General features: G+C 35.3%; 1 protein-coding gene across 10 annotated transcripts in view; it reads right to left on the reverse strand.

The window, feature by feature from the left end:
• The window catches only part of AOPEP (aminopeptidase O (putative)), a 213,204-nt gene that overhangs the window by 193,606 nt on the left and 6,396 nt on the right, over positions 1-13,202 (reverse strand). For 9 of the 10 annotated variants that reach the window (XR_008463670.1, XR_008463668.1, XR_008463667.1 and 6 more), the window contains one exon: positions 2,185-3,148. Coding sequence is in view for 5 of the 10 variants with exons in the window: in XM_054184645.1 (XP_054040620.1) it covers positions 2,185-2,990 (806 nt within the window). In the remaining 5 variants the exon portion in view is untranslated. Of the gene's footprint in view, positions 1-1,878; positions 1,940-2,184; positions 3,149-13,202 lie in introns of those variants that run through there. The other variant, XM_054184648.1, reaches the window with a different exon arrangement.

Consider the following 13,202-nt stretch of genomic DNA (forward strand, 5'->3'; position numbering starts at 1 on the left):
CCCCAAAAGCATGTCATTACAAAAAACATATTATGAGGCTAAAGAAAACCTTCCTTCTTGATCATTAATGTATTTTCTAGTATCAAAAGCTGAAACACAGAAATGCTGAAATTCCACGTGTTCAGTTCCTCTACTGAAAACAGAAGCGTGCCCTGCTGTGCCAACATCAGGTTTGGATACGCATATCTCGACTGCCTAAACTCATCCCACAAAGCTTTGTTTTAACTGATCTTTTGTGCATTATAATACATCATTGTTTAAGACAAATAAAATAGAAGTCTCTATAAAATAGTGCATAGGTTAAACTTCAAAATATTGTACTAGTGTTAAATAAGAGGAAACATACTGGACGTGGCCACACAATGCTTGTACTTTGTTACTCGCTTCTCTGTGCTTTGGGGTTAGAATACAGACTCCTCTGGGAAAGGATCTGACATTTGCCTAAAACAGCACCATACACATAACTTGGAACAATTTAAAGATCTCTCCTGTGAGAAGATAATGGAATAGTACTTCCTCTATACATTATATAAATGGGCTTTATTTTTAGAAAGGGAAGGAAAAATATGACAGCTTTTTGTACAATGAGATTTACCACTATATTTATGGGTTTATCACATACAGAATTTAATTTTAAAAGTGTAGCAAGAAAGATTCCAATGACTGTGATATGAAAACTTATTTTCTTTCTGACAGGCATTAGCTTCTGGAATACCCTGCAAAAGAGTGAAAATAAACCAGGTTGAGACTATTTGCTGCCATCAGACTGCCTGACCCACATCAACCCATCTTTTCCTGCTTCATTACTGATTCATAAAATTCCATCTGTTTGTGTAAAACTGCCATGAAATGTCTCTAAAGTAAGAATAATGCTTTGCAGTGAAAGGGAAAAAGAGTCAAAACTAAAAGATGTTAATGATTTAGATGCTTAAAAGAAACCTTCAAATACTCATACAGACAACACACAGAGGAGGCGTCCTATAGCAGCTGAGTGTTGCTAACATTAGTCTCAAAGACTTTAGTAAGGGGCAGGTAGATACGGACACATTGTGTGATCACTGGCAATTGCCCTACCTTTGCCGACACTCAAAATTCAGAATTTTCGTAACTAAAGATACTAAATTGAGCTAAATTTCCTAAATTCATACCAAAAATAACTCCCTGGGGATAGAGGAAGGGAGGGGAAAAGGGAAGAGGTAATGAACATGACTAAGACATTCCTGGACTTGATGCAGATGATGGTTTACCAGCAGAATTACCTAACTATCAGATGTACAATTAAAAGGCCTCATTTTCCTCCCTAACATGGATGCCAGTTAACTTCTCTTAGCCTAACTGTAATGAAAAGTAACTATCCATCTCTAGTTTGGGAATGAAAAGCAAGTATTCAATTAGACCAAATTTCTTCATCTTCCAACTTTGTTCCTGTTTTTTAGGTATCATAAAGAACTAACAGCCATTAAAATCCAACTTTGAACATTACAGTAAAACAGTTACTTGTTGCTGAAGTTATAGAAGTCCAGAGTAGATTGTACCTTCCCTCCTATAAAGAGCTTATCTTGAAGATTTCTGTACAGCATTGTGTACCTTCACAAATGCTAGATAAAATGCCAATTCTTCTTGCAGTTTCAGTTTGCAGTTCATTTGTATCATCAATGTACTTTACATAATAGATCAAGGAGATGTTAAAAGTTGATTATGAGAGACTAAACAGGAAGAAATTGCATCGCTAAACTTATTACAATATTGATAAAAGACTAGTTGCGAAGTAATTCTATTAAAAATTATGTATACTGAACTTTATGTATACTGAAATGTGTACGCCAGGAGGGAAAAAGTACACAAAGTTTTAAAGTGAAAATAACCTGTCATGCATACCTTCTCTTCCACTAAGTGATAATTCCCTATTCCCTGCACACACTTACTCCAATACACAACAATTATTTACTCTCACTCAGAATGAGCAAACGCGATCACTTAGGCAGGTCTGAGGTCTGCAAGTCCATTGGGGTTTCTTGAGCAGAGAGTTTGTCCCTTCTCCTGCAGGACAACAACAGGATTCAAACCAAGGATGAAATGAAAACAGTGAAAGAGAATGTTCATTATCTTCACAGTTACCCAGCTTTACACAATCCTACCTTCTCTCACCTATGTGTGCAAAGCTTTCAGCTAATAGTTACATACCTGCCACTCTGGTCCATAGTCCATGTAACGGATCTTCCCTCTGGTTTGGTTTTGTACCATATTCTTATTGCATGAGGAAAGTCTGCTGGAGTCTGAATTCCTGATTTCCTTATCTCCAAGCTCCACGTGCCAGCAGTAAACAGAAGCTCTCCACAGCCAGGCGCCTGGCTGCAGCAAGTAAAATAGTGTAGCTGTTCCTTCCAGCGATCTGCAGGTAAAGTCACCAGTTCATGTACAATCTGATTCCTGAGATTTTCCAGATCCTTTGAAACATGAGTTACCTTGGCAGACCTCGTGAATTTTTCAATGCCTGACACAGCAGCAACATCTACCTCCTCAACCTTTAGCACGGATAAATCACAGCAGTCCAATACCAGCAGAAAATCCTTGTTCCCATGATTCTCTACATCATAGCAGTTCTTTGAACTAGGAATCCCAGAAGCCTGTTCCTTGTTGCTATGGTTACCATTTTTATCAGAAGTATCTTCTTCACCTTTACCACAGGCAGCAAAATCATTATACTCTGTTTTAGATGAGCAGGCACTCACATTTGTCACAGAAGCGTGGCAGGGTTCAGATGCCCTCATTTTACAGGTTTCATCAAACTCTGACTGGCAGCCGCCTTTGCCAGTACTGCTGCTTCTCCTGTACTGGCTCCCAGTCTCAAAGAATAAAACTATGATGCCTTCAATAACTTTACTTTTAAAATCCACATCCAAGTCTAATATGTAGTGCTTTACAAGCATGTGGCTAGTGTTGGCCATTAAAGGCAAGTCATCCTTCATGGGGTCTAGCTGTGTCTCCATGTTCCAGTCTATCAGGCAACAGTTTTACAAAGCCTTAGACATTTCTTACATACGATGCCTCCATACAGAGCAAGGATATTCAGCCTCCCAGTGCCAAAAATAATTTTGATTAATATTACAGTATTAAAACCAATTGCAGTTCCTCCACTTCTCGCATTCTATAAAAAAAAAAATACAAACAAGAAATTAGATAATTTCACAACCATTTCTGAAATGCACTAAACCTAAAAGTTACTTAAAGTCCAGTTGCGTTTATTAAAAATAGTACACCAAAGGGTGATTGTGTCTCCAAAGAATGGCATCAAGATAGTTGCTTCAGGATTTGCTGTCAGGAACCACTGGCTTTATTTTTCAGAGAAGATCTTACGTGAAAATATTTCTAGACAGCTTTTATAAACGGAAAGAAACAAACTTTATTATAGGCCTCCTATTGACTCTCTTCACCCACAATAATCCTTTAGAAAAGATACATGGTTATGCAATGTCTATTTTAATTTATTACTGCACTGATTGTTTTTAAGGTTGCTATATTTATTTCAAATGCATTACCTCAAAAGATAGTGATCATTTTTCTACTGTGATTCCAACTAACAAGAGTAAGCCTAAATCACGTCATATGTCTTAAAGTTTTACAGTAATAATTTAATATATACAATGCATCTCCAGGGATTAATATACTTTCCACATTACAACTGCTCTCATATCAGCACTTCTAGTAAATTACAAGAAAATGAGCCAATTTACTAAGGATGCATTCCAAGTATTCCTTTGACATTGCTCATTAAGATTTTTCAAATTTATAGTTAAATACTTAATGTATATGATTACATCTTAATAGCTGGAAATGCATTAACACTCAGGATAATATCATCTTACAGAAAACAAAAGGTCTTCTCACTGGAAAATATGCAAATGCCTACAAAAGCAAGAAAATATTAAAATGCATCACCATTTGTTGCAACAGCAGGCAGAAGTTCATCACAGAAGTTTAACTGCCACGCATTGTTTTGCTACAACCATTAAGGTAAAGTTATGCACTTTTAGCTCACTTAAGTCCTTTTTGTCTACTTTCTAGACTAGAAATAGAAACCAGAGGAAGAAGCAGCTGTTAAGACATGCAGTTCATTCTTCTTGCCAGTTCAGTGACACTTTCATGTTAAGTAGCCAACTCCGGTTTTAAGCATCTTAAATGAACAGATACTCCCTTGTGACATTGTTTCGCAGTATCACTGCCTCATCATAGACTTCAGTGTCCAAAGTCAGTTTTCCAAACTCAGTTTTTCAAAGTCAGAGTTCTCAAAGTCATCACAGAGGAGAACCCAGACTCCCCTAAGACCACCTATTCCTTTTGAAAGAATCCAGGGCATGCTATTAAGCTAGCATCAGTAAGTGAAAGACTCAGGCCAAGAAATTATCTATACTGTTCACTGAACTAGCTTCACACAAAGCATACAAAACATAACAAATATCTCCCTTCTTTGATGGCTTTCTATAAGTCGAAAACGGCTCTTGCAGGGATGTCTTTGAAAACAAGCTGAGAAAAATCTTTCACTTTTATATCAATCCTCCTGCACTTTTGCAAATGTACCAGGGCACCAAGTTCACTTCAGAAGCCCCTCTTTCAGTTTCGAATAGCCTGGTAAATTCAGAATAATGTAAAGATTGCCTGCAAGAGACACTTACTGCATCTTTTGAACTACTTCCAGTAGATACTTCTCTATTCTCTGTTTGAGAGCTCTCCCAAACATTTTTTTCTGAATTTAACCATCTTCTTATTTATCATAACAGTTTACTATTTTGAGTGCTTTCAATCTTCACATATTTGCAAGAAAACACTCTGCATCTTGCACTGCCTTAACTGATGTGTACATCTCTGTACTTTCAGAATTCAACCTTGTATTAGGATCCAAAAACAGATTCGTGAGCTTCTGCAGAGCCCTCATGATTTCAGTGCGGCTTTGCAAAGATTACTTATCTTTGCAGATATATGTGCAATGTTGATTTGTGTTTTGCGAGACTGACTTAAAGGAAAACAACAGAGGTATCCTGAAATGCATATTGGGCCTTAATATCATCATAGTGATTGCTTTCTACTTAATTTAAGCAAGTCTGGAAAACAGTACTGAAGTGGAACTAAAGCATTCAGGAAGACCTGGAAGAAAGGCTGAGGAAAGATTTAGCAAACCTCAGCTTGGCGAATAAGCAATGTCTATAAACAGCATATAGCCACTACAATCACATCCCTGTCTTGACATTTAACTGGGAATATCAGTAGAGCAACCAGAGGTTATAAATGCTGCAACATGAGCAATGCCTCCACGATGACTGTGTGTAACACTGTGAACTGAACTTTATTTTATCTGGACTTTTTTCCAACTACCAAAACCTTATTACTTCTGACAGGTGAGCTAAGTACTGGTGGTAAAGAAAACAAATAAAGTGACTTGGCGGGGAAAAAGCACCAACACTGAACTGGCATTTAAGAATCCCTGTTTTACACAAAGAGTTAGATTTTCTCATTTGAAAACCAGGTATAATGCTGATACATTTTATAAAACATGAATACTATACTAACAATAAATACGTGTGCTGTACTACTAATAAGTGTTTATATCCCTGTTTTTTCTTTTCCATTTGGAAGATGTGATCAATTTCTTATCTCAAAAGTATTAAGATAATTACACTAACTTACATTAAATTCTCAGCTACCATGATAAGAAGCACCTCTGAACACCTTAAAATAAACAGTAAAGCTGCAGTTCAATGCCTACAAAACTACATGTATTTCATATTTAGAGGACTGTCATTAATTAACAGGGCAGATTAAAAAGTGAAATAGTGCCATGCAAGTAAACTCCATCCAAATTTAAAAAAAAAAAATCAGTTGAAGCATCATCAAAAAACTAAATTCTGTAAATACAAATCCGCTTCAAAATATTGAAACCAAAACACTAAGTCCATGCAAGTCAAGAGACAATCAAACACAAAGGCCAACCAGAATAAAAACCACGCAGAGTAGACATTCATTTTCCACAGTTGAAAGTTTCAGATCAACACTTCTGTTAGTGGAGATGACACATCTGATCATGTTTACAAATAGAGCAACAGACAAGAAGAACACACTTGCAGACAACTAAAAACTATTACTGCACACACTCTGACAGTGAATTTTAATTCAGCTGTAACACGGCCTGTTTAATCCTCACTCAAATCACCTTAACTTCAGATATCTCAGCTTTCAAAAATTTTAGGTAGCCTCTCTATCTCCAAGCACTAGTAAATGAATTTAAAATGGCTGTTTGCAGGTGCCTCGGCTTCTGAATCTCTGAAGAATTTCTTCATTAAATATTTTTAAGGAGCCTACAGAACATTAGCACTGTGCAACAAAGAAGCTGATACCTTCTCTAATTCTGATGGTGTTGGCAACTCATTTGTTAGGATAACTTTGTATTTTTGTACAGTACTTTGATAATTTCATATTTACATTGAATTACCAAAAAAGTTCTGTTTTCTGTGCCAAGCATGATTCTGTTATGAATGATAATTTTACTTCTCCACTAAAGCCTCACACTGGAAGCTGCATCCCATAAAGTGAGGTGGTGTCTCAAGTAATTTGACATAGTCCTATTGAAAGCTCTCCTAAGCGGGAAAGACACTGAATTTATGCACTACAGTTTTAAGACAGGGTAATCATGCATACTTTTAATTTAAATGTTAATTTTGTAATAATTTCACACATTTTAGCTTTTTTTAAAATAGGAGTTACATCATGAAGGTTCGGCAAACTCCGCTAATCAGCTGTGGAGTTTCTCAATATAAGGACTTCAGATGGTATAATCTGCAACAATAGATGGAAAATTATATGAAAAAGAACACTGAAAAAGTCCAAGGAAATGTATGACCATGAACTTATTTGTCAGTCTTGGGATACACATCCTCAGTGTGAATTTCTGTCTGCATGATGACTGAAGGTCTGATACTTCACAGTATACCTGCTTCTCACTGAACCAAACATATTCGCTAACACCTTCACCATTTGGTATTTCAATATCCAACTGTAAACACACATACACTGAATTCAGAGGAGGAAAAAAATGTACACAAACAAAAAGCCTGTTTTTTTTTAAAATGTCTTATACTATCTGGTCTGCGTCTGGAGCCTCCAAAGAGTTACTGCTCACTAAATAATATGCCAAAAATCCACTGTTAACAGAACATAAATGATAAATGATATATTACTTCCTTTGCCTGTTCTCTAGTGTTTCATTGTCATGTACAGCAGCAATGTTTCTTTTAGGCAGTTTTGTACTACTCTACAGATTAAGGAATAACAGCAATATACTATAAACCAACATAAAACTATTTCAAAACATTCAGTTTTAGAGGTTAGCTTAAAACTACTTTTGGTCAGAAGTGTACAGTTTCAATTCCAGTAACTGAGACATATCTATTTCTATAATATAAGTCAATGGTCAAAAGTAACTCTCTACTTGATGGGCAAAAAACGAGATATTAAAAAATGTTCTTTTGTATCTATTTTTAAAGAAAAATAGAGTCTAAAGACTCTTTTTATACAGAGTATAAAGACTCTTTATACAGAAACATTTAGCTATACAAAATAACGCTAGGTATTAGTAGAACACTCCTGCTACATCACTCTCTGGGGTTCCACAGTATTGATAAGGCGTGGGACCATCAGCTCTTGCCCACTCCTCTTGCTCATTTGCCCAAGTTAACTTGTCTAGTTTGCTTCATTTAAAATATTCAGAATGTTCGTAACCTGACTCTGAATATCTGCACTGCTCTAAACACACACCCAATACTCATTAAAAGCAATAATTTTCGTATACACACAGAGAGCTATTTAAAATGTGCCCTACACGTGTGAACTATAATTTTGGCAGGTTACCCTTCATTCACATCAAAAGTATTTTCATCACCCAGCTGTGTTGTTTCTACCACATTTGGCCTTTCTTAAACCATGTCATCCAAACTCAAGATATATTAAAAATATTCTCAAAGCATATATTTTTTGTTTGTTTGTTTGCTCTGGTTTTTTATGCCTCCACCACTGCATACATACCTCACATATCTGATAGATTAATTATATCATCTGGAATAGTCATCAGTGGAATAATCTAGTCCTTTCCCTTGAGATGAGACAGAAGTATGTGAAACACTCCTCTATTGCTTTTAAATGCCTCTGCAGAGGGAATTGTTCAGTTTCACTCCATTTTTTTCATAATATTTAATTAAATATTCTTTCCCGTAAACATTTTTTCCCCTCTAAGCTTTACTAATGTCAAGTTTCCTAAAGTTTTGGATAAAGAGGACCTAGTTATACTGTGGATGCACTCATTTGCTTCTCACCCCTTCTAACCCCCACCCCTACTTGGAGGTCACTCTTCCATCTCTCCAATCACTAAACACACTAGTTTGGAATAGGCAGATTATTAAAATAAAGTCTAAATTGTGCTCTGAGTCAAAATAGTTCATTTTGCCCATAATAAATTAAGACCATTTACATGGCCTGGTCAATAAATCCACAGGGGCAGCAGAGCCCCAGCAAAAAAGACAATAAATACTTGTATTGCTAAAGCTAGAAGTGGTGTTTCTTTGTAACCTCAGCCTTTAAATCTCAGTGTTTGCTCTATTAAAACAGAGCAGTATCACTATAATCACAAAACAATTCTCCGAGCTTTTCCCAATTTTTTTATTTCAACACTGAATTTCTCTTTCTGTAATACTTGGTGCTTTCTGATACTGAATTTCAACTTAATGATTCCAACTCATTTTTAAAAATAACTTAGGTCCTGAACTCCAAAGTGCTTGTAACCTCTCCAGACTGGCCCCATCCAATCACCTGACCAATGCAAGCATAAAACACAGGAGGGTGTGTATTCACACAAAAGTCAATTGTAGCCTGGGATGCCACAACAGAAAATGTATCTTTCTTCATCAAGTTTCTGCACAACTTTGCTTCCTATAATGCTACACAAGCGCAGAGGACAACTCAAGGGAAGAGGCAGGAACATGCAGCTGGGGAAGACAGAACACAGTTGCCCTTTGGGAGCTAGTTCAGACTGGGATAGACTTAAACCCAGCCTGAGGCCATACCCAAATTTAACAAAAAAAATTAACAAAAAATTAAAAAAAAAATTTAACAAAAGTTGAGCAAAACCCAGGACAGACTCAACTACATTTAAGTGTGTTGAAATAGATTTAAAATGCTCTCAGAGTTAAAAATTAAATGACTGGTGAATGCTGAAGATGGTCTTGAAAGTTTTGTTTGGTGCGGTTTTAAACTACAAACAAAGTAAAGAAAACTAAAAATTAAATTCACAGGCAAATTAAAGAAAGCTGATACAGGACACAACAGTCCTTGCAAAAGCAAAGTGAAACATATTAATTCTTCATTATCTAAGAGCTCAGTTAGTCTTAGTAAGTTTCTCAGTTTCTCTCAGTAAGAGAAAGCAATCAGATTATTTTAACGACTTTAACTTTTGACAAGCCTCTACTCCATGTTTTTTCCCACTAAATATTCATAAGCTGATTGCCTAACAATTCACTCAACTTAATCCTCTGGAAAGAAACTAAGTTTAAAAGAAGTCTATTGATAAATTGCAATTTCATTGCCAGAACAGGCCTAGCAGAGAGCCACTAACGTGGCTAGAGGGCTGAAGCACGCAGATGTAGGAGAAGAGGCTGATAGCACTGGGTCTGGTCAGCCTCACGATGAGGCAGTTACGGAGGCATACCTTCCCTAACACCTAACGGGGTGCGCACAGAAGATGCAGCCACACTCTTCTTACAGGGACACAGAGAAAAGACAAGGAAAAAGATATTATTCTGTCTTGCAAATACAATTACAGTCTATATTATACTGTATTACATAGACCTAACTTTTTTAAAAATACAAAAAGTAGTCATTTTTATATTCTGCAGAGCTGCTTTTGTGTTGTTGTTGAACTGAAACACTAAATTAAAAGGTAAGGAGCAAATAAATAAGAAGAACAGAAATACATAATTTTAAGAATGAGTATACCAAAATATACTCCCAGGAAACAGTGTTCTTTACATTTTCAATAGAAGTGTAGAACATAGCTGAAATAACAGGAGAACAAACAAAATATTACTCTTCTGCTCCAGGGTCAACTTAACCAGAAATATGCAAGATTATATGTTTAGAAGTAGCCAGACTACATCACTGTTTCTAAAGTTGCTGGTTTATTTTCCACATAGAATTTAGCTTTAATATGTATTTCATTGCTATGGTATTTGGGTGATCTTCCACACAGTAGTCAGAGTGGCTACTTAAAAATGTTAATTGTTTGTAATAATGAAGATGCCTAAACAATATTGGTTAGATGCCTAAACAATTTTGTCTGCATTGTTTTTTAAAAGAAAAATTCCTTTAGAACCTTTTTGTAGACATCTTAAGACATCTGCTGCAAACTATATGACAAATTTTCAGAAGGTATACAGACCTACAGAGATAATACCTAGTGCTTTTAATGGAGATCGGGCCATTAAATGTCTTCTTAGGAAAGGAGGGATGGGAGAAGAGATTAACAGAAGCCCAAATGCATAGTGAAGTCTAATTATTTACTACCTCCAATGACCCTAAAAAGCTCTGAAACAGAATTACAAAGCTAACACTAGTACAGAAAAGACTGCGGGGAAAATGGTCCTTAAAACTTAAATCAGTTGTTACTTCACTAATAAATTAGGACAAATGCAAGGACAAAAAAATCTTCTATTGACTCTAATGTATCTTACAAAAAATTCATTCCATACATTAATTAATTATTATTTTTTAATTAATAAATTACATTAATTTTAGGGATGGAAGCAGAGAAGCACTGTGCTTGTTTCAGAGAGAGAATACAGAATAAAACCTGCAATGTGGAAAGAACTTTACCAAAAGTTAACAATAATTTTTAAGAGTTTTTCAGATCATTATATGTTTGTATTTGAATCCTGGAACTTCACTTGACTATGGGAACAATTGTATTTATAATCTTTTGACTATAACACACTATGGTAAGAAAAAAATGATGACGAGTGTTAGGTTACTTTCTACTTTTCTTTTCTGTAAGGCACCTTAAACAACAATGCTAATCTTTAGTCACAGAACTTCACAATATTCACTGAACTAAACCAAAAGGACTTCAAGATAAGATTAGTTAAGTTTTATGGCACATACATAGAATATTCATACAAAGTGCTTGTTAAAAATTACACATAGCCCCACATTCAAGCTGTGCTTTTATTATTTTCTTTACAGATATTAATTTACCCTAACTGAAAAGGTTTTCCATAATTATATTCCAGAGGACTTAGTGTGCCCTCTTGTGTGTGGGTAATGTTACACCACCAGGTGTTACATAAACTGGGTACATATGCAGTAACATTCTCTCTTTAAAATGCTGTTATAAGTGATTAGAAAATACAAACAACACACACTGCCTTTAAACTATTCTTCTTACAACCTCAGACTCACATCAGACCAAAATTTACCAAAGATTAGTATAATCAGTGCTGACACAACGTATCTTCCAGATTTTTTTAAAAAAACAAATATGAATAGAGCTGCAAAACAGTTGTGCTTTTTAATCCTATTTTATTTACATCTGCTTTATTAACAAGAAATTTAATGGTAAAAATCATGTATTTTTTGAAAAGCACACAGCATCTGCAATAGAGCAAACTCAATTTAGAACAAACTAGTAGAAATATTTTAGGGCATATATATGATAGTCATCTGACTAAGAGCTAGAAAGATGATTCAGATGTTTCATTTGTGCCCAAAGCCATGTTATGTAAGAACTAACTTGACATGAAATGAACGGATGCGTTGTCTTCAACAGGACTGCTGATTTTATGACATTAAAATACATGGATAAATAGCTGCATTCCAGACAAGATGAGTAACTATTCCTCCTTTGGGCTGTGCTTGGCTTATCAAATATTGGATCTCTACCACCCTGGGAGAATGTTTCAGGTTTATCCAAGAAGAAAAGAGAGGAATGAGCTGTTTATTTGGTCACTTAAACAGCCTTTTTAGTATCAAGGAAAAAAGTAAAAGATCAAGGCACCTCTGCAGCAATGAAACAAATGACATAGGAATCACATTAACGGAAACCAGAAATCAATCCAAGTGAAAAAAAGAGACAAGCAAAACTTGATAAAGAATGTATACACTTCAACACAAGAGCAGGATAAAAATTACTGCAGAATGTAGTAGGAGAAGTAAAAGGTAATTTATTTTTTTTTTAATTTCTTAAAAGAACCATTGTGAAAACCTGTAACTGAACAGGACAAAAAGATATACATGTATATATATTGCAGTTATTTAAATGCTAGGCTTCTGGAACTTTGCTTTCAATCAGTACTGCTATTTCAACAATATTGTAAAAAACATGCCAGTATTTTGTTTGAAGTGTAGCATCTATACATAGACTATCCCTCATTGGCCCAAGATGACTCTATCAGCAAGATGAGACAGAGAGAAAGAATGTGTGCACTAACAAAAGCAAAAAGTTGTAATGACAGGTACAAGAGACAGGTGAGAAGAAAAAAATTTTTTAAAAAGGGATAAAGTGTAGCTGTGCGACAATCAAACATGCTTGTAAACCCCATGCTCTTCTCTTCATTTGACCTGTGATGTCTTTTATTAAGTTTGTGATAATTTGGGGAGTGTAACAGAACAGGCTGTAAATAATTATTTAATTTACCACGTGATTCCAAATGCATTTGATTAAATGCAAATTCTGCAATTTTCTTCAATTAAGTCTTCCAAAAAATGTACGAAATCATAACACAGTTATCCCACCAACATGTTTTCTACTGCAAGCACTAAAATACAGTTTATCAAAATCCTAAGCAAAATCAGCAGGAGCTGCAACAGTTTCAAATTTGCAAGTCAACCCTAGGTATACAAACAGAGTATTCTTCCCTACTTTTTTTCTAACTAACTGAATACAGATTGACATGAAGTGTAACAAACTTGACCCCCAGTGTATGATCATGGAACTAATTCAGACTAGTATTTGTCATTCAACATATGGGGCTGTTGTTTTAAACAAAAAGAACTCCCTATGCTAACTATATAAAAATTGAAAGTCTTGCCAATATACTCATGTATTTTTTGAACACTGATGCAATTAATGTATGTTTAGTTGTTACTTAAGTCGTTTAGATACCTCTAAA

The sequence above is a fragment of the Rissa tridactyla genome, chromosome Z (genome assembly GCF_028500815.1).
Source record: "Rissa tridactyla isolate bRisTri1 chromosome Z, bRisTri1.patW.cur.20221130, whole genome shotgun sequence".
NCBI lineage: Eukaryota > Metazoa > Chordata > Aves > Charadriiformes > Laridae > Rissa > Rissa tridactyla.